At 42.3% G+C, this 22,068-nt stretch overlaps 1 protein-coding gene across 2 annotated transcripts; it reads right to left on the bottom strand.

The window, feature by feature from the left end:
• Positions 1-234: 234 nt before the first annotated feature.
• LOC132407673 (thiamine transporter 2-like) lies at positions 235-20,503 on the bottom strand. 2 transcript variants are annotated; one of them, XM_059994515.1, is made up of 6 exons: positions 20,277-20,503; positions 18,335-18,448; positions 13,280-14,105; positions 9,129-9,321; positions 2,438-2,579; positions 235-416 (listed from the first exon to the last, which is right to left on the bottom strand). In XM_059994515.1, the coding sequence occupies exons 1-6, from the start codon at positions 20,445-20,447 to the stop codon at positions 246-248; spliced, it is 1,617 nt and encodes a 538-aa protein (XP_059850498.1). In that variant the 5' UTR covers positions 20,448-20,503; the 3' UTR covers positions 235-245. The 2 variants fall into 2 exon arrangements, with proteins under 2 accessions (XP_059850498.1, XP_059850507.1); XM_059994524.1 differs by lacking the exon at positions 18,335-18,448.
• Positions 20,504-22,068: the final 1,565 nt, after the last annotated feature.

Genomic DNA, 22,068 nt, shown 5'->3' with positions numbered 1-22,068 from the left:
ACTTTCTATTTTTGAAGATTAATAAAACACAATAAGAGAATTGTGAACTGCAGTAAAGCAATGATTTGAAACAATCTTATGGTATTGATTTCCCACACTGGATGGAACAGAGTAAATGGTCCCTTATCCACCCACTGAGTAACCAAGTGAAAGACAAATGTCCTACCCACCTGACCAAGGAGGCTGAATGAGAAATTCTAATAACCAAATTTCAGCTCCTTTTTTTTTGCTGTATTTACGAATTCTCAAAATTTTTCTGAAAGGTGTATCTGGTTTTCAGATGGTAAATTATTTCCATCGGTGACCTCTGACCCATCTTGTCTCTTTCTTTTCCGCCGACTTTGAATTAAGGTGTAAATGCCTCTGATGAGGAAAAGTCCTGCTATCGCTGCAAAGTAACTCCCATAAACCAGGAACTGCAAGTTAAAAGCACACAAATTGTTGCAGCTGATTACACATTTGCATCCGTGCAGAGAATATGATGGATGCTGAGCTAATGCTTGACACTCAGTTATTGGCTTAAATGCTTCGCAGTTCTTTATAGGATGGAAATAATTATTTTACTGAGAACTCAAACAAAAGGTTTAAGATAACTGAATACAATTCCTCCAACACCACAGAAATTAGGTAATCCAGGAGGAATACTGGTGATAAAAGGAGACTGTATAGGTTTAATCATGAAAAATGGTGATGCAGAACACAGTAAAGTGTATTGGCTTTGAGAACTTGAACTGGTGAACTTCTGAACCAGAACCAAAAAGGCTATTGATAAACCACAATAATAGCTTCTTTTGGAGTTTGGGTTCATTTGGACTTCTAGTCTCATTCAGCTCTTTCCTATCAAATGCAATAAGCATGTACAACAGTTCATCTCTGTGTGACAGGAGGAACACACATCATAGTACAGTAGTCTCTGTTTTATTATTTTGTACATTATTATTGCACATTGGTAAATTATTGTGTATCTTATTATTCTGTACTTTATTATTAAGTCTGCACACTGCTCAGTGTGTTTTTAAATGTTACTGCTGTAATGAAAGAATTTCCCACTTGGGATCAATAAAGTATTTATTTTTATTATTATTATTATGCAATTTTCTGGAATTCTACCATGTGATTCCAGCACAAGAACTCAATAATTCCAGCTGTTCCCAAGGAAGTTTTCCTGTAACTAACTTCCTTTGATTTTATGGTGAAATTTGGCAATAGTTCCCACTAATATCTACAACTAGATAATCATATAGCTATCCTTAACTCGGTGTGAAAGACAAGCATCTCCTGGATTTATGCCATTAGTGCCTTGGTTAAAAAAAAATCTGTAACCACAAACTTGAGCACAGCACAGAATGTAATCATCTGAAGTTGATATATATATAAAATGAGTTTATTAGGGAAGTGCAGATAACAGGACAGCTGATATAAATTTTTGAATATTGTACACACCAAACCTGCAATATTTAGCTCCACTGGATGTTCAAAGTTTTGAACTGCTCTTGAAGAAGGGTCTCAGCCCAAAACATCGACTATTTATTGATTTCCATAGATTCAGCCTGACTTGCTGAATTTCTCCAGTATTTGTGTGTGTGTTGTTTTGTATTGTATTCTGTTGTGCACACAGCATGTGACAAGTCTTCAGCTTCTGGAGTTGGGAAAAATCAATGTTAGGATTGTGCAACACATAAAATTCTGGAGGAACTCAGCAGGATAGGCAGCATCTATGGAAATAAATAAAAAGTCGACATTTTGAGCTGAGACCCTTAACGTTCTAATTTTTTAATGGAACCAATCAGATAGATATCTTCGAAGCAACACACACACACACACACGCACACACACACACGCACACACACACGCACACACACACACACACACACACACACACACACACACACACACACACACAAAATGCTGGAAGAAGCACAAAGTAATTCCTTATAGAAAGGATGTAGAAGCATTAGAGAAGGAGCAGAGAAGATTTACCCGGCTGCTGCTTGGATTGGAGAGCATGTCTTAAGAGGAAATGTTGAGCACATTAGGGCTTTGCTCTGGAACAAAGGATGAGAGGTGACTTAATAGAGGTGTTTAAGATTATAAAAGGCATAGGCAGAGTGGCCTTTGTCCCAGGGCAGCTACGGTTAAGGTGAATGGAGGATATTTTTTAAAAAGGCAGAGGTAGGTCCTTTACAGAGAGGTGGTAGGTGCCTGGAATACACTACTGAGGGTAGTGGTAGAGGCAGATTTAAGAGATTCCTAGATAGGCACATGGGAGAAAGAAAAATGGAAGGGTTAGATTGATCTTGAGTAGGTTAAACGGTCTTCTCAACATTGTGGGCTGAAGGGCCTGTACTTTGCTGAGCTGATTTATGCTTTTTGTTCAACTTCCATGTTGCCCAAACAACACCACTGTAGTTCACTCACTGTCCAGTATTTAACCCACCTGAGTGATAATATCCAAACTAAGGCCTCTTGCATCAACGACAATGATTGTCAGGATGGTCTGAAGAACTAGGGCTGTGAAGGTATTTACTCCAAACAACAGTGCATAGCGCTCCACGCTCAGGTTAGCAGCAATCTGGTATCTTGATGAAGAAAATAACTGGTTAGCCTTTGAAATTTGTGTCCAATATTTGTTCAACAAGGGATAAAGGAATATCTTTAGCCTTTAGTGCAGAATGTGTGGAGCTGCCTGCCACATGATCAGACTGTTTATATGGGCTCTAGGGCCCATTCCTCGTCTATATTCCATTTTCTGTGTCATAATCTATATGAGGAACAAGGCTTTCTGAAACCCAGGCTCGAGTCCCATGTAGTCATCAGTCAAAGAGACCAGATTGGGAACTGGCTGCCTTGTACGTGGAGACAACTGAAACTCTGATCCTGTATGGAAGAAGGAATCGGCACAATTCTGGAGGGATAGAGGGCAAATTGAATGCCAAATGGCAAATGGCCAGTGCAATAGAATATTTCAACCTTTTATTACCAATAAGATTAAAATAAGCCAATTTCCATTATACATATGAATAGAGTCAATTATAACAGCAAGGATAATGTGTATAGCATTAACATGGGGACAAAATTATATATGCACACAATTATCCTGGTTTCTAAGTCAAGTGTACTTTGTCACAAATCATCTGGATAATGCTATTGATGATCAACTTTCCTTAATCTCCTGTACTAATTTAGTCATTAACTGAACTAAGATAAACAGGTAAAGACTGGGATTGTGCCAGTAGATGGGGTAGTTTGTAAGTGGAAGGGGAGCATTGGCTTACTAGTATCACCTGAACCTTAATGGAACTTTCCACTCTGTGTCAGTTACAGTTCACAGCAGGTGAGGAGCACCAAATGTAGCACCAAAAAAAACACAGGAAGACTGAGAACACAATAATAATAATAGTATATATACATTACATAGCTTATATACATAGATTGAGTGTATGTCCATAAAGTGATGCTAGGCACAGGAGTATGGGAATAAGACCTAATTGTCAAATGAACCCTCTATGGAAAGGGTTAGCTATCTGCGGCTGACTCAGGAAGTTAAGGATGGTATCACGTGGAATGAAAAGACATGCTGTCTAAAGTTACGAAGTTTAGTGGTAGCTATGAAGATTGGGTAAACATTTTGATGCCAGTAATGAATAACAAGGGAGAAAATAGATTATACATATAGGTTAGCAAGAAGTACAAAATCAGGCAGTAACATCTCCTATATATACATAAAAATGGAACTGATGCTCAGACTAGGATTGAGACATATCTGAATTGGAACAAGAATTAGACTGGGATGCAATTTGGGATAATGAAGCCGGTGCTTCGAAAAACCCAAATCATCAGTATATACACTTGAAATTTTGTCTTAGAGCATATCTAACACCGAGAATTAGACATCAAATGGGACTGGTTCCTGACCCATATTGCTCATTTTCCCCCCACGTAACCATTGGCTCTTTTATACATGTTGTATGGGAATGTCCAGGGGTTTTTGGTTTGTGGGGGAAGGTTATCAGTACTCTTACAGAACTAATGGGGGTACTATTACCAATGGGCCCCGCTGTACATCTTCTAAATGATGACTCCCACCTTTCCCTTACGGAAAAAACACGCAAAATCTGGTTGGCAGGCCTGACTGCAGCGAAGAAGATTGTAGTCCAGCGTTAGAAACCTCCTCGTGATACTTCAAGTACTCACTGGTTTCGGAGCTTTCTGGACACTTCTTACCCGGAATTATCATCAGCAAGAGTAAATGATGCACAACCAAACACAATCTTAATGTGGACAAATTTGATATCTAACTTAAAAGATCTTCTGTTAAAATAGGAATGCTCTGTCTGTGTATGCACTACTATTCAGTTGGTGGGTGGAGGGGAGGGGGTGTGGAGGGGAGAGAGGGGGGTGAGGATGAGGTTTGGGGGTGGCTGAGTTAAACAGTCAAAATGTAATTGGCAACTGGTTGTATTGAATGTAATTTGTTGGTGTTGTAATAAAAATTAGTGATTAAAAAAAAATGAAATGGATGCTCAAACCAATGTTAGTTCTTTTGAAGAATGAGACTGTGGAATTGAATTTTCAATGGATTATATGCAGGATTCTTGGCAGTGTGGAGGAACAGAGGGCTCTTTGAGTCCATGTCCATCGACCCCTCACAGTTGTAGTGCATGTTGATAGGTTTGTTAAGAAGGCACATGGTATTTTGGCCTTCATGTGTCAGGGGATTGAGTTCAAGAGCTGTGAGGTATTGTTACAGCTCTATAAAACTCTGGTGAGACCACACTTGGAATATTGTGTTCAGTTCTGGTCACCTCATTGTAGGAAGGATGTGGAAGCTAGGGTATCAAGATAAGGATGTAGTGAATTGACATTGATTGTCCAAAATTCTCCAGATCACTAAGGGTTCCAACAGATTGGAGAACTGCAACTGTAATGGCCCAATTTGGGAAAGGAGAGAAACAGGAAGCAGGGAAGTGCCAGAGAGTCATAGAGCCCACCAAGCCCCCATTTTCACATTAATTCTACCCTAACCCAGTTTATCCTCCTGATGTTCTCGTCAACTCCTCCCCAAATTCCACCAGTCATCTACCTACCAGTGACAATTTGTCGCTGACATGCGGCTGGAAACTGGAGCACCTGGAGGAAGCTCTTGCTGACACTGGGAGAACAGGCAAACTCCACTCACGTGGTCAGGATTACACCCGAACACTGGATCCCCGATGTGAACAAGAGTCATGCCGTAAGCATACAGTTCAGCATTTAACACCATAATTCCAACCAGGCTCGACAGGAAGCTCAGAGACCTCGGCCTTGACCCTGCCTTGTTCAGCTGGATCTTGGATTTCCTGTCAGATCGCCAGCAGGAGGTAAGAGTGGGCTCCCTCACCTCCATCCCTCTGACTCTCAACACAGGAGTCCCTCAGGGCTGTGTACTAAATCAGAATCAGATTTATTATTACTGGCATGTGGCATGAAATTTGCCACACAGTCATGTGTATATAGAGACTAGAGCCGTGGGCTAAGCACACACGCCTGAGGTGCACCAGTGTTGATCGTCAGTGAGGAGGATATGTTATCACAAATCCGCACAGATTGTAGTCTTCCAGTTAGGAAGTCGAGGACCCAATTGCAGAGGGAGGCACAGAGGCCCAGGTTCTGCAACTTCTCAATCAGGATTGTGGGAATGATGGTATGAAATGCTGAGCTATAGTCGACGAACAGCATCCTGATATAGGTGTTTGTGTTGTCCAGGTGGTCTAAAGCCGTGTGGAGAACCATTGAGATTGCATCTGCCATTGACCTATTTATGGCGATAGGCAAATTGCAGTGGGTCCAGGTCCTTGCTGAGGCAGGAGTTCAGTCTAGTCATGACCAACCTCTCAAAGCATTTCACCACTGTCGTTGTGAGAGCTTTCAGCCAATAGTCATTAAGGCAGCCCACATTATTCTTCTTAGGCACTGGTATAATTGTTGCCTTTTTGAAGCAAGTGGGAACTTCCGCCCGTAGCAGTGAGAGGTTGAAAACTATCGACCATCGACCCTCAGGCTTGAAACCAGTGTGGATAACTTCACTCACATCAACTCTGAGCTGATGCCAAAACCAATGGTCTCACTTTCAGAGACTCTACAATTCACGCCCACAGTATTATTTATCTACTTTTTTTTGTGTATTTGCAGAATTTATCTTTGTTTTCACACTTCTTGTTTTCTGTCTTTCTCTGCAGTTTTTCGTTGATTCTTTTGTGTTCAACTGTGATTGCAAATAAGAGAGTGAATCTTAGGGTTGGATAAATTAGTCACTGGAATTTAGAAAAATGCATGGGGATTTCATTGAAACCCACCGAAAATTGATAGGGTGGATGTGGAGATGTTTCCTATGGTGGGGGTATCCAGAACTAGAGGGCACAGTCTCAATATTAAGGGGTGACCCTTTAGAACAGAGGTAAGGACGAATTTTTTTAGCCAGAGAGTAGTGAATCTCTCTGCCACAGACTGTGGTGGAGGGGAAGTCTGTGGGTATATTTAAGGCGGAAGTTGGTTGTTTCCTGATTGGGCATCAAAGGATATGGCGAGAAGGCAGGTGTATGGGGTTGAGTGGGGTCTGAGATCAGCCATGATGGAATGGTGGAGCAGACTCAATGGGCTGAATGGCCTAATTCTACTCCTATGTCTTATGGTCTCATATGGTGACACATATGTACTTTGATTATAAATTTACCTTGAATTTTGAGTTATGTGGGGTACGTGCTGGATGTTCTTGGTATTGGTTTATTATTGTCACATGTTCCAGGATACAGTGAGAAGCTTATCTTGCATTTTGTTTCAGAACTCACCGTTCCTGAACCTAGCGGTGTGATCAAATCACTACACAATGCACTGAGGTAGAATATAACAATGCCGAATGAAGTATAGAAGATACCAAACAAGTGCAGTGCAGATAAATGCAAAAGCACGGGATCGTAATGAGCTAGATAATGAGACCAAAAGTCCACCTTATTATACAAGAGGTCTGTTCAAGAGCCTGATAACATTCGAATGTAAGCTATCTTTGAGCCTGGTGCTACATGCTTTCAGGCTTTTGTATCTTCTGCACAATAGGAGAGGGGAGAAGAGAGAATATCAGGGTGGATGGGGGTCTTTGCTTACTCTGGCTGCTTTACGAATCATGGACAGGAGACTGGTTCCTGTCACGTGAGGAGCTAGGTCCACACCTCTCTGCAGTTTCTTGTGGTCACGTACAGAACTGTTACCATCCCAAGCCATTATGTATCCGGACAGAATGCTTTCGATGGTGCATCAGTAAATATTGGTGAGAGTTTATGGAGACAGGACAGTGTCGTTAGTCTCCAAAGGAAGCTGAGGCTTTGGTGTGTCCATTCTTGCTTGATATAAGACCTCAGCTGCTCAACAGTCTGTGGTCTCCATTGTCTGATTCTCCTCTTCATGATGCGCCATACATTTTGGATAGGAGATAGATCTGGATTGGCAGCAGGCCAGTCAAGCACACGCACTCTGTGTCTACAAAGCTACGCTGTTGTAGCCCTTGCAGAATGTGGTCTGGCATTGTCCTGCTGAAATAAGCATGGACGTCCCGGGAAGAGACGTCGCCTTGATGGCAACATGTCTCTCTAAAATCCTAATATACACCTCAGAGTCAATGGTACCTTCACATACATGCAACTCACCCATGCCGTGGGCACTGAATGCACCCCCATACCATCACAGATGCTGGCTTTTGCACCTTTCACTGATAACAATCAGGATGGTCATTTTCACCTTTGGCACGGAGAATGACACCCGTTTTTTCCAAAAACTAGCTGAAATGTGGACTCATCTGACCACAGCACACGGTTCCACAGTCTTTCGGTCCATCTGAGATGAGCTGGGGCCCAGAGAACTCGCCAGCGTTGCTGCATAGAGTTGATGTACGGCTTCCTCCTCGCATAATACAGTTTCAAGTTGCATTTCTGGATGCAGCGATGGACTGTGTTAAGTGACAATGGTTTTCCGAAGTACTCCCGAGCCCAGGTGGCTATAATTGTCACAGTAGCATGACGGTTTCTTAGGCAGTGCCGCCTGAGGGCTCGAAGATCACGCTCATTCAACAGTGGTTTCCGACCTTGGCCTTTACGCACTGAGATGTCTCTGAATTCTCTGAATCTTTTCCACAATATTATGTACTGTAGATGTTGAAAGACCTAAATTCTCTGCAATCTTGCGTTGGGAAATATTCCTTTTGAGCTGATTAACAATTCTCTCATGAACTTTGGCACAAAGGAGTGAGCCACAACCCATTGTTTGCAAAGACTGAGCCTTTGATGGACGCTACTTTTATACCCAGTCATGATACCTCACCTGCTACCAATTAGCCTGCTTAATGTGGAGTCTTCCAAACCGGTGTTACTTGAATATTCTGTGCAGTTTTCAATCTTATTTTAACTCTGTCCCAACTTTTGTTGAGTGTGTTGCAGCCATCAAATTCTAAATTTGTGTATATTTACAAAATACAATTAAGTTGGTCGGTAAAACTATTGAAAATCTTTTCTTTGTACTTTTGTCAGTTAAATAAAGATTCACGTGAATTAACATATCACAGATTTTTGTTTTTATTGCATTTTGGAAAATATCCCAACATGTCTGGAAATGGGGTTTGTAAATACAGCTCTGTGGTGATATAGTTCTGATTAACTTTTTTATATATCGTAAGGTTGGCTTGGAGTTGGGTACTGGGAGGGTGGGGTGGTAACTAATTTTATATGATTTTACAATGGGTGCTTTTCTTAATTGTTATGAACTGTACTTTGATATATTTGTTTTGCACTGTATAAACCTCTTTTTTATTGTTTTTTTGTTGCATTGTAAAATTCATTAAAAACTTAATTAAAAAAACAGAAAACTTTGCCAAGAACAATCATGGTCATGGAAAGACCACGATCACCCAATTCATATGACATGACAAATAATTGAATGAGTAAGTGTTAGCCATTTCTGCCCTGGGAAAAAGTTTTTGGCTATCCACTCCATCTATGCCTTTTATCATCTTGTACACTTCTATCAAATCGTCTATTTTATCCAATCTTATGTCACTTTAAATAAAACTTCACTGTCATACTTTGGTAAAATATCATACTCACGTAGCTATGGTAATTAACAAGAAGTAGGAAGCTTTGAATGCGACATAACCGGCATAACAAACCCAGATGTTGTCTGCACGATCCATGACATATAGAGCACTGGCATCTATCACTGAAAAGATGCCGAGTGCCAATTCTCCCCAGACTGCCCAATCCACCTTCACAAAGCCCACGGCGAAGGACGTGACAGCACCTAGATTCAAACAGAGAGGAAGCTGTCACCGATCCGGTGCTTGAAGATCAAACACACAGTTAAAGTGAACAATGCCATCTTTTGTTTCAGGATAATCCACGACTAACAGCTGAACATAATGTGTTTATTAAAATTGTCAATTTTGCAAAGAAAGTCTGAGAAATCAATTCTTTGGATCGGTGGTAATAACAAGCAGTTACCAAACTAAAATGATCAAAGCAACTCACAGAAAAAACTGGAGGAACTCAGCTGGTCAGGCAGCATTTATAGATAGGTCCTCTCCATAGATGCTACCTGACCTGTTAAGTTCCTCCAGCAATTTTTGTGTGTTGTTCCGGATTTCCAGCATCTACGGAATCTCTTGCATTTATAAAAATGATCAGGTAATGTTCACAAGAAGTCTACAAGTAAACTTGTACATGAATAGTTTAGTAAAGCATTAGAAAATAAAAATAGAGGAGCACTCATCACTGATTCCATTGCTTTTAAATTTCTAATACATTGGGTTAATTATTACCCAAATTCTGCTGACTGGCGCTGAATGCTTTAATGTTGCATTGTTCTCATTCCAGCTCTCCCTACCCAACAAAATTGTAATAACTAATCAAGAGGGGTCTAACTAGCCATATTACTTAATCTTAACTTTGCCCTCTGACAATAAATGATTGGTCAAATCCTAGAAACCATAGAGCATTTCTCATTTATCTGGAACGATCCTGTTTCTCTTAGATCTGAACTACCTACAGCAGTCCTATCGAGGCATTGTGGTGATATATTCTGCAAGGTCTCTACATCAGTTCATCTGTCTGCCAAATTCACCAGAAGGACTGGAAAATCAAAGACAGTGTCCCATCCTTCCCGGTGTTGTGGCTCTAACTGCACTAGGTCAGCTCCATTGGCAGGCCGACAGCAAGCTCCCAATACAGAAACTCTTATTTTTTTTACCTTTCATTAGAAAAATATCAGGCAGAAGAGACAAGTTGAGGATGGGCTCAACATCCCTTTATAAAACTTGCAATATCCCAACCATCTCCTGGGAATCTTTGGCCCATGACACCATTGAGCACATCTGGAAGGAATGCTGTCACAGGAATGCAGTATCCATCATCGAGGAGCCCCACCATTCAGGCTATGCTCTCTTCTCAGCTGCCATCAGGAAGGATGTATATGAGCCTTAGGTGCCACACCAGTTCAGGAATAGTTACTACCCCTCAACCATCAGGATCCTGAACTAGCTTGGATAACATCGTTCAACTGATTCCACAATCTATGGACTCACATTCAAGGACTCAACAACTCATATTCTCAATATTTATGATTTGTTTATTTATAATTATTGCTTTAGTTTTTTTTTCAATTTTTATATTTCCACAACCAATTTTTTTTGCACATTGGTTAGTGTGCATTTTTGTTAGTGTGCAGTTTTTCACTGATGCTATTGTGTGTCTTCGTTTTCTGCGAATGCCTGCAAGGAAATGACTCCCGGGGTAGTATGCGGTGATATATACCGCATGGACTTTGAAGTCGAGGGCTGAGAATGGAGAACCAGCACTTTGGCTGGGATGGAGAATGAGGAGAGCACAGAGGGCCAGATGGAACTCATCCCCTCACCAAACTGACTGGAAGCCCACAGCTCGTGCCCACGTGGGGAAGAGTCTGCGGTGGCCACACCAATCACCATGGAAACCAAACAAAGAAGGTGAATGGGTCAAGGAGCGTGAGGAGAGAAGGAACAAGGAAAAGCATCAACTAATTCAGCACAGGCTCCACCCATTCAATCAGAGCAGAGGCCTCCTTATACAATCATTCAGCTTTGTAGAGACATGAAGTGTCCCAATCATCAATCCTATCTTATTTTCTTACATTTAACACCTTCCAAGAGCTGTTGATCTCTGTCTGTGACCCTACAAAGCTAAGAGGACTGCTGAGAGGATCATCAGGGTCTCTCTTCCATCCATCAGAGATATTTATCAGGAACGCTACATACACAGGGCCTTTAGCTTGTCAGTGATCCCTCCCATCCATCGCACATCTCTTTGACCACCTACCATCAGGCAAGAGGTACCATAGCATTATGACGAGGACTGTTAGGATGGGAAATGGCTTCTTCCCCAGGCCATCAGACTAATGAACTCCCTACCACCACCCAGGTCTCATCACTCATGAAACACCAGTAGCGTTACACTGTTTACTTTTTAACTTGTGTCGTAAGTGCACATTATGCTAAATGTCAATCTTCTGGAACATGTTTTAATAGTTGTTAATTTATTTGCGGTAATATAACTTTATGTGTTGTGTGTGAGTCATATGTACTGTGTTGTGCACCTTGGTCCAGAGGTTCGTATGACTGTATACACGAATCAGAATCATGTTTAATATCACCGGCACATGTCATGAAGTTTGTAGTTTTATGGCAGTATTACATTGCAATACATAGCAATTAAAAACTATAAATTACAATGATAAGTATATATGAAAGTAAATTAAATTAGTGCAAAAAAAAGGGAATAAAATGCTGAGGAAGTGTTCATGGGTTCATTGTCCATTCCAAAATCTGAAGAAAGAGGGGAAAGAGGTTTTTCCTGAAACGTTGATGTGTGTCTATACCTCCTCCATGATGGTAGCAATGTGAAGAGGGCATGTCCTGGGTAACTTGGCCATTAATGATGGATGCTCCCTTTTTGAGGCATTGCCTGGATACTGGGGAGGCCCATGGTGCAATTGCCAGAGTTCACAACATTTCCGATCCTGTGCAGTGGCCCCTCCATACCAGACGGTGATGCAACCAGTTAGAATGCTCTCCACAGCACACCGGTAGAAGCTTGCAAGTATCTTTGGTGACATATGAATTCTCTTCAAACTCCTAATGAAATATAGCCATTGTTGTACCTTCTTATATATTGGGCCTAGGATAGATCCTCAGAGATGTTGACCCCCAGAAACTTGAAACTGCTCACCTTTTCCACTTCTGAGCCCTCAATGAGAACAGATGTGTGTTCCCTCAACTTGCCCTTGCTGTGACATCACTCAACCAGCTGTTCTACCACGCTCCTGTACACTCCTTGTCAGCACCTGAAATTCCTCCAACCACAGTTGTGTTCTCGGTAAATTTGTAGATGGCATTTGAACTGTGCCTGGCCACACAGTCATGGGTGTGGAGATAGAGCAGCGGTCTAAGCACACATCCTCGAGGTGCACCAGCATTGATTGTTCATGAGGTGATGTTTAAAGCAATGATGAGTAGGAATTTCTTTAGCTAGAGGGTGGTGAATTTGCGGAATCCATTGCCACAGATGGCTGTGGAGGCCAAGTCATTGGGTATATCTTAAGCAAAGGGAGATAGGTTCTTAATTAGTAAGGGCCATCAAAGATTACGGAGAAGGCTGAGGATTAGAATTAAAAGGGATAGTAAATTAGCTTCGCTGTAATGGTGGAGCAGAGATGATGGACTTGATGGACTATGTCTTATGGTCTTCGCTAGATGTTCTTGTTGGGTGGGACTTGCCTTTTAAGCTGCACTCTCCCACAGACAATGGAAGTCTCTCTTGTCCAAGGCTGTTGGATTGTGTAACTCACAAAGCATGCTGGAGGAATTCGGCATGTCAGGCAGCATTTACGGTAATAAATAAACAGCTGACGTTTTGCACCGAACCTCGTCAGGACTGGAAAGGAGGGGGAATGATGGCAAAGTAAGAAAGTGGGGGGAGGGGCATCTGCAGGATCACTTGTGTTTATTATTTAACTCTCTCTCAGTTTGCCTGATGCTCTTGTGGTATCTACCAGTCCTCACTAGAGATGTCTTGATCTGGGTATCGCTGCGTAACGGAACTGGTGACTAACTCAGAGTGGAATTTTACAGGAACTTAACTGTTGTCATTCCTCATTTAAATAGATTTAGATAATAACAAAAGATGCTAATTCTTGTGATAAAATAGATAAATGTTATAATTCCACTTACTCATAAAAGTTGATACTGCTTCCACTCCACCATTATAGGCTGAGTTGTTTCGGGATGGTTCGACGTGATCCCACAGCACCTGGACATAATTGGTCACTTGGAGAAACCCACAAGTAGCCAGTGCCCACCAGGCTGACCAGCAGATGATTCTTGGAGAGGAATAGCTTTCCTTGAAATCCGAATACAACTCGAAGAGGTTCTGGAAGATTCCCTTGTGCTCAGCTGCTCTCACCGGACTGGACACATCTTTGTGCAAGTCAGCCAGACCTTGTGAGGTGATCACTGTATCCAGACTGCCTTGTGGAAAAGCATTTCCGGGGGCTGGCTTGACATTTTCAGTGGATGGCATGACCCGAATGTCTGCTGTTTCTTTCCTGTGAAAGAACATACTTCTCTTGGGCATCGGCAGGGGGATGGACGATAGGAAGCCCAGTGACACTGACACCAGTGAAATCACATTCAGAGTGAAGTAAGATACATCCCCTACAGAGACTAAGACTTGTCCCAGGATGGAGCCAAAGGTGTAGGCGACCAGTGTGATACTCCGGCAGTAACTGGTCACCTTTTGGTAGTGCTTTAAGTCAACAATACTGTAAATATAAGAGTAATAAGCAATTTCAGTGGCAGACACAATGCCGTAGGTGAACTCTAAGAATTGCATGGCCAGGACCCCTTGCGCATACAGGAGCATCAGCCACGTAATGATGAAGCTGATTCCTTGTAGGATTAGGACAGGTTTGTATCTGAGGTAGTCGGTGACCAAGAAAACGGGAATCAAAATTACCAAGTAGGAGTAGGTCCATACTGGGAATATTTCATTCGTAACCTGAAAGTGAATGGGAAAATAAGGTGAAAAAAACGAGTTCGTTGTGCTATGCACGGGCCTGGTGAGAAGCGTGCCTGCCACAGCGTCACAGGCACATGACATCATGTGAGCAGCATTTGTGAGAAAAACATAAATTATCCACAGTTTTACAATGAAGAACAATTAGAGCAAAGGAACAGTTCGTTTTTAATCTTAAAGTGATCGAAGTGGCCAAGCTGTAGTGACTGGGGCTTTGCTGGTTGGCTGAAGAGCTGAATGGCTGCAGGGAGGCAGCTGTTCTTCAGCCTGGTGGTGTGGGGCTTCAGGCCTCTGTACCTTCTGCCCGGTGGTGAAAGGATGGCGTGGCAGGGGAGCTTTGATTATTGATTAGAAGTAATATAAAACAAACTAAAGCAGCATTGAAACAAATATAGTGTTGCAAGAGGAAAATAGGACACACCTGTACAAAGCTGCATGAAATTTCATGGACTGGGTGTAGAATCAGAAAATACAAGGGGTAATTGATGTTAATGGCCTAAAGTAGAAGGAGTCAATTTTAGAAAATCTAGCACATTTATTTTTCAACTTAGTCCCCTCTTACATGTACACACTTAGTCCAGTGGTCATGGAGCATACAGATCTTGGACCTTCAGAAAGTGTCCACAGATGGGTGATTGATAACTTTGTGGCCTGAGCTGGAAGGAGATGAGTTATACAGCTCTCGTTACATGTACATACAGGTCAACTCTTTGAGTGATCATGCAGAAAGTTTGAAGTTAATAACTCATCTCCTTCTACCTTAGGCCACAAACTTATCAAGCACCCATCTATGGACACTTTCTGGAGGTCCAAGATCAGTATGCTCCATGACTGCTGGACTAAGTGTGTACATGTAGGAGGGGACTATGTTGAAAAATAAGTGTGCTAGGTTTTCTAAAATTGACTCCTTCTACCTTAATCACCCCTTATATTTTATTGTCTCAGTTTCTTTAGATATGATACTGGATATATATATATATATATATATATAGTATCATAGATGGTAGTCATCAGATGGAGCCCATAACTTCAGTAACAGAAAAAGGAATAGCAACATTCATGAATCAAGACATGGTAAAATATCTTCCTGGTTTGTTTTTTTGGCTTTACTTTTTTTTTAAAAAAGTTAAGAGGTTTGAAGTGGATCAAGGCACTGAAAGACTACACCAGCATTGCCAAAGAAATCCAGCTCGGGATGAAGGAGTTGTTAAATGGGGTGGAGTGTATATTTGCATCTGTTCTGAAGAAATCACCTTCTACTCTAATGTTTCTGACACATTTTCCTTTTATTTCAATGATGGTTTTCTTTGCAGTAGAGATGACCTGACTCTTAACCACAATTGTTCAACTTCCTACAAGTTGGCTCCCACCCCTTCTCCTCCTGTTCAAGACAAGGGTATGGCTGCCTTTGTCCTCATCTTCCACACCTTCCCATAATCAATAAGTATGGGACAAGTGGCAGAAAAGGAGTGTCAGGGACAGGTGCCAGTGGGGGGGAGGTGGCACTGGTGTAGACACACCCAAACCTGAGACACAAGGCAATGCCATTTTGATCCCAAAGTTAGTTTATTGGTCATTACAGAATGCTTCTCTTTTGCTTCCTGATCCTTCCCCTTTTCCCAATTATGATTCCCCTCTCCCTGCCCCCTTGCCACTCTCAATCCACAATAGACACCCATATCAGAATCAGGTTTATCATCACTTACATATGCCATGAATTTTATTTTTGTGGCAGCAGTACAGTGCAATACATAAAATTACTACAGTACCATGCAAAAGTCCTATGCATTCGAGCTATATATGTATGTGCCTAAGACTTTTGCACAGAATGGTAGAGTGCAGTGTTTGATATGGTTTGCCCTACTGCAATGATAGCAAGTGCAGACTGGAGGACTACTTAGCAAGCGTCTCTATTCAGTCCACAAACTTAACTCTGAGCCACTAGTTGACTTTCACTTTAACCCCACCCCATCCCACTCTCACTTCGGCCTCTGTTGACTGGACACATTAAGGCACTCAGGACACAAGACCAAAATTTAGATAACATGCTTTTCCCATCTGACATCTCACAGTTCCTCCTTTCCTGATCATTCAGATTTGGTTCATCTTTGACTTCTACATCCTCCAGACACTCCTTTACTGCCCCCTTTCAGACAAACTGTCCCCGGACATGCCATTTGTCCATCACAGACTTTATCTGTTGTTCTTCTGCCCCACTCCTTTCTCTGCAACTTAAACCATGTTACACTACCATCTCAACTTCAACACTCCCCTCTCCAATTCCAACCTCACTCCTTCCGAACACTCTGCTTCACTCCCTCTGCACCAAACCTAATCTCACCATCAAACAAACCCACAGATAAAGCGGGCACTGTACTAGTCTGGCGTACTTACCTTGCGGAGGCCCAGTGACAACTCTCAGACACCTCTTCTTACTTCCCCTGGAACAGTTCCCCGCTAAGGAGCACAGGACATTGTCTCCTACACCATCACCGACCTTATTAACTCTGGGGATCTCCCATCCACTGTCACCAACCTCATTGTTCCCACACCCCACAACTCCCGTTTCTACCTCCTATCCAAGATCCACAAACCCGCTTGTTCAGGTAGACCCATTGTCACAGCTTGTTCCTGCCCCACTGAACTCATTTCAGCTTACCTCAAGTCTGTTTTCTCCCCCCTAGTTCAGTCCCTTCCTACCTACAGCTGTGACACTTCACATGCTCTAGATCTTTTCAATAATTTCAGGTTCCCTGGCCCCATCACCTTATTTTTACTATGGATGTCCAGTCCCTATACACCTCTGTCCCCCACCAGAAAGACTTCAAAGCTGTCTGTTTCTTTCTGGACACCAGACCCAACCAGTTCCCCTCCACCACCACTCTCCTCCGCCTTGCAGAACTTGTCCTCCCTCTGAATAATTTCTCCTTTGGCTCCTCCTGCCTTCTTCAAACAAAAGGTGTAGCCATGGGCACTGGCATAGGTCCCAGCTATGCCTGTTTGTCTGTCAGCTACGTGGAACAGTCTATGTTCTAAGCCTACACCGTTGACCATCCCGTACTTCTCCTACCCTACACCCACACTGAACGCGTCAACTTCATCCACTTTGCCTCCAACCCCGCCCTCAAATTTACCTGGTCCATTTCTGACACCTCTCTCCCCTTTTTCAATCTCTCTTGTCTTCTCTGGCGACTGCTTATCTACTGATGTCTATATAACACCCACTGACTCTCACAGCTACCTGGACCTAACCTCCTCTCACCCTGTTACTTGTAAAAACACCATCGCCTTCTCTCAGTTCCTCTATCTCCACTGCATCTATTCTCAGGCTTTTCCCTCCAGAATAAAGGCTATGTCCTCCTTCTTCAAAGAATAGAGCTTCCCTTCTTCCACCCGAATGCTGCCCTCAACCGCATCTCTTCCATTTCACACATGTCTGCCCTCACCCCATCCTCCCACCACCCTACCAGGGTTAGGGTTCCTCTTGCCCTCACCTACCACCCAACCAGCCTTCGTGTCCAGCACATAATTCTCTGGAACTTCCACCATCTCCAACAGAATCCCACCACCAAGCACATCTTTCCCTCCCGCCCACTTTCTGCTTTCCGCAGGGATCGCTTCCTACACGACTCCCTTGTCCATTCGTCCCTCCCCACTGATCTCCCTCCTGGCACTTACCCTTGCAAGCAGAACGAGTGCTACACCTGCTCCTACACCTCCTCCCTCACTACCATTCAGGGCCCCAAACAGTCCTTCCAGGTGAGGCGACACTTCACATGTGAATATGCTGGGGTCATAAACTGTATCCAGTGCTCCTAGTGTGGCCTCCTGTACATCGGTGAGACTTGACGTAGATTGGGAGACTGTTTTGCCGAGCACTTACACTCTATCTGCCGGAAAAAGTGAGATCTCTCCATGGCATGCACATAAATTTCTTGAACTTCCGGTAATGCCCCCACCTTCACCATTCCCCATCCCTTTTTCCCTCTCTTACCTTATCTCCTTGCCTGCTCATCGCCTCCCTCTAGTGCTCTTCCCCCTTTCTTCCATGGCCTTCTGTCCTCTCCTATCAGATTCCCCCTCCTCCAGCTCTATATCCCTTTCACCAATCAAATTAATTCACTCCTCCCCCCTCCAAGTTTCACCTATCACTGGCTGTTTCTTCCTCGTCTCCTCCCACCTTTCAACTCTACTCCTCGTCTTTTTCTCGCCAGTCCTGCTGAAGGGTCTCGGCCCAAAACATCGACTGTACTTTTTTCCATTGATGCTGCCTGGCCTGCTGAGTTCCTCCAGCATTTTGTCTGCGTCGCTTGGAATTCCAGCATCTGCAGATTTTCCAAAGTTAAGATTTCTAGTTATTCCTAGTTTTGGTGAAAGATCATCTGACTGAAATGTTAACTCTGTTCTCGCTCAGAATCAGGATTCTGCCTGATTGCTGATCATTTCCAGTGTCTTCTGTTTTCATGTCAGATTTCTGGCATCTGCAGTATTGTATTTTTTAAAATAATTATTAGAAAGGGCAGATTTTGGTAACGTATTTAAAGGGCTTCCTGTTGTTGAGCATGTGTAAATTGAACAGTGTTTCCAGTAAATGCAAATCTGATGTTAAATGTAGAAAAATGGGGGTTTCATCCATTCAAGTGCCATCCAGTGGTAAATTAAATCTGAATGAATGGCTACAATTGTGGTGTCTCACACATTCAGCTTTCAATTACTTTTAGCTACTTTAAGAGGTTTGGAATACTTCAATGTTCTTTATGTTTCAGCCTTTTTTTTAATACCGCTCTCTTTGAACCCAGCCATTTTTTCGAAATTAACTTTGCATGTGCATGGAGATAAAATTGGAGGACGTTTAGGGTAGCAATGAAGGTTCTCCATCACCGTCTGTCCACAGCACCGCACACAGATAAAGAAGGATTCAGAAAAAACAATTGTTTTTTGACCAGTCAGGGTTGTTATCCCTGAGCTGACCTGTCGAACCTGGAGGACTGGTGGACCACTCGTAGTTTGCCCTCTACCCTTTGACCTGTTTGGCATGGGTGACCCTACCAAGAGCCAAAGCAATAAAGTCCTGACTCCAGCCAACATAATTCTCCGGGTCATTGAGGCACGCAAACCTCCAAACCCTACAGCAAGGCCTCTTGCAGGAGATTTAGGTGGAATCTGAGTGTTTTTACCCAGGGAGTGGTGAGTACCTGGAAAGGAGAACCTGCGAGAGTTGCTGGTAGCATTCACTAGGAATCTAGATGAGCACTTGAATTCCTTTGGCGTAAAAACCATGGACTAACTGCTGGAAGATGGGATTATTATAGTTGGGTGCCCACTAGTTGGCATGGATGTGATGGGCCAAATGGCCCATTTTCATGCTCCATGACGCTGTCTTTAGTATTGAAATAAATTTTGAAAGCGACACATGCTGGCTCCGTTTTACTTAATAAAGATGAATTCTTCATACAGGCCCTAGGAAGAAACAGGATTGTTCATAGAATCTCTGAGAAATAAAGTCTTGGCCGGGTGCATTTTAGATTCATCATCTCCTAGTAAAATCTAGCCCATCTACTCAAAGCACTGCCAGTGATGAAAATCTCAGCTGAAACCAGATGCAATGCTCCAAACCAGAAGGTGTAGAAGTGCTTCTCTTGGAAGAAATAGAACATGGAATGGTATAGGCTCACAACTTTGTGCTGCCCTTTTAACCTGCTCTGAGAATGAATAAATTCCTCCTGGGCTTCCAGCCAAGTGGAACAACAGGTTCCCAGCCAACAGGGATCAGGCTAAAGGACAAAGAAGCCTCGCCTTCTCTTTACGCAATGATTCAAGGTGACGAGTATTGTGGTGAAGTTCATCCCCACGGAGGCAAGTGAAAAGGATTGAGTGTTTTCCCAGCAGATAAGACGAATAAACTCTTCTCGGGCTTCCAGCCAGTCTACAGGTCTCTGGAAGCCCTGAAAGTGTTTATTTGCTGGGAAAGCACTAGATCCTTATTTACTCTGAGAGTGCTTGCATCCCTAAATGTTGGGATGTAAGGAGGTGGAAAGGCAGCTGAAATTTATTGAATGGCTGCTACTGTCTGCTCCCCCAGAAGAAAATCTGACTGAATTAGCCAAATCTTTTCTTCCAATCTAAATATATACAGTATTTACAGTCACGTACCTGCTCAATGGTTAAATTTTTATCGGGTCCAAGAAGATAGGGTGTAAGAAAAGGCTCCGATGGTCTCATTGTTGTAAAAAATCCATAGGCACACAGAAGTAGTGTGGGATATAGCCATCCATTGCTTTTCACTGGTCTGCAACAATCCATGGATTTACAGCACGTTGACATTGAAGGATTAATCCTTTCTCTGTGTGTTCAGACTGAGCAGTTTTTGCATTTCCTCATCTACATTCTAACCAAAGGTTTATCATACAGGCATGGACTTTAATACTTGAAGCATATTCTATGGCTTTTATTTTAATTATCAGCATAATTGGAACACAAAGTTAATGAATATTTAGAGATACCTGCACAGGCTTCAGGTCAGGTCACATTTCGTTAGATCAAATGAATTTTCACTTTTAAATAGTTTTGTAAATCAGATAGAGTTTCTGCTTCGAGAGTAACTTAAAAACTGGACATGAACAATATTTAGCCTTGCACTCTTTTCCCTAACCAATAGTATGATTTGGGTTTTTACTTAAAATAAGTTTCTTAATCACAGATTAGGATTGCTCTGTGAGCCAACAGTGACATGTGATGAATGGCCTTCCTGTATCTCATAAGGAAATCTGGAAATTCAAGGCTTCCCTGAACCAGCACAATTAGTCTTGTAATAAGTCATGACTATTCATTTCTTTTAACATTAGTTGATAACCATCAATCTATTTAGCTGAGCTAAGGAGTTCTATTAATGTACATGTTCTATGTGAGTGTTGGCTTTACTTAGCTGTTGCTTTTTTTGGTATGTTAAGGAAATGTCTAGTTTCACAAAACTTTTCCTGGTCTTTATAGATGGATTTTCAATTTCATTGACTGAGGAAATCGATCCATAAAAAGTATGAAGAGAAAGACTTTGAAAGGTTGAACTTTAAGGAAGAGTACAGGGTTAATGGTGGGATGCTCAGCAGTGTGGAGGGACTGTTCTTATTTCTGACTGTCAGCGTCTACGTTTTTTGTTTTGATTTTCAGGTTTTAAGCATCACCAGTTTTCCAAGCAGTGAAACTTCACAAGTAAATTTAGGTACTGGAAGAGCAATGGATGATGTCTACATGGACTTTTGAAAGGTCTTTGACAAACTTCTAGAAGAAAGGCTGGTCCAGAAGGATAAGTTGCTTGCCATGCGGAATGAAGTAGCAAATTGGATTAATCATGTCTTAGCAGGAGAAGCTACAGTCTGGTAGTAGATGGTTGCCTCTCTGTGCTGCAGGGATCAATGCTAGGTCCATTGTTGCTTTTCATCTATATTAATGACTTAGATAATAATATAGTAAACTGGATCAGCAAATTTGCAGATGACACCAAGATTGGGACCGTGTCTTTTTATGTTACATGTCCATGATTTGGATGACAAAATTAAAGGCTTTGTGGCTAAGTTTGTAGACAATACAAGATAGGTGGAGGGGCAGGAAGTGTTGAGGATTCAATGGATTCAAAACTATATTTATTATCAAATTATGTTTGCAGTTTACAATCCTGAGATTTCGCTTCTCCATAGACAGCCATGAAACAAAGAAAATCAAGAAAGAAAACAATCAAACCATAGAAAAAACAGCAAACCCTCCCATGTGCAAAAAAGCAAATCATGCAAACAGCAACAAGAACATCAAGCCCCACCCCGTGCAAAAAAAAAACAAATCACGAAACAGCAACTAGAAAAAAATGAGCAAAAACACGGAATATAAAACACAAATTCTAAGAATCCATATTCAGTTCAGCTCAGTGTTTATTATCTGCAGGCTGCCTTGA

This window comes from Hypanus sabinus, chromosome 2 (assembly GCF_030144855.1).
Source record: "Hypanus sabinus isolate sHypSab1 chromosome 2, sHypSab1.hap1, whole genome shotgun sequence".
Lineage (NCBI taxonomy): Eukaryota > Metazoa > Chordata > Chondrichthyes > Myliobatiformes > Dasyatidae > Hypanus > Hypanus sabinus.
The sequence above is the reverse complement of the archived record's forward strand: the minus strand, read 5'-3'. Positions and strand labels throughout refer to the sequence as shown.

What these genes read in the sequence shown, in the direction of transcription:
- LOC132407673 (XM_059994515.1), bottom strand. Translation starts at nt 20,447, where the DNA reads ATGTCAACGTGCTGTAAATCCATGGATTGTTGCAGACCAGTGAAAAGC. An exon ending in AAAATTTAACCATTGAGCAG is followed by an intron (nt 18,449 to 20,276) that starts GTACGTGACTGT and finishes GAAAATCTGCAG; the next exon opens with ATGCTGGAATTCCAAGCGAC. An exon ending in AGCAGTATCAACTTTTATGA is followed by an intron (nt 9,322 to 13,279) that starts GTAAGTGGAATT and finishes GTTTGAATCTAG; the next exon opens with GTGCTGTCACGTCCTTCGCC.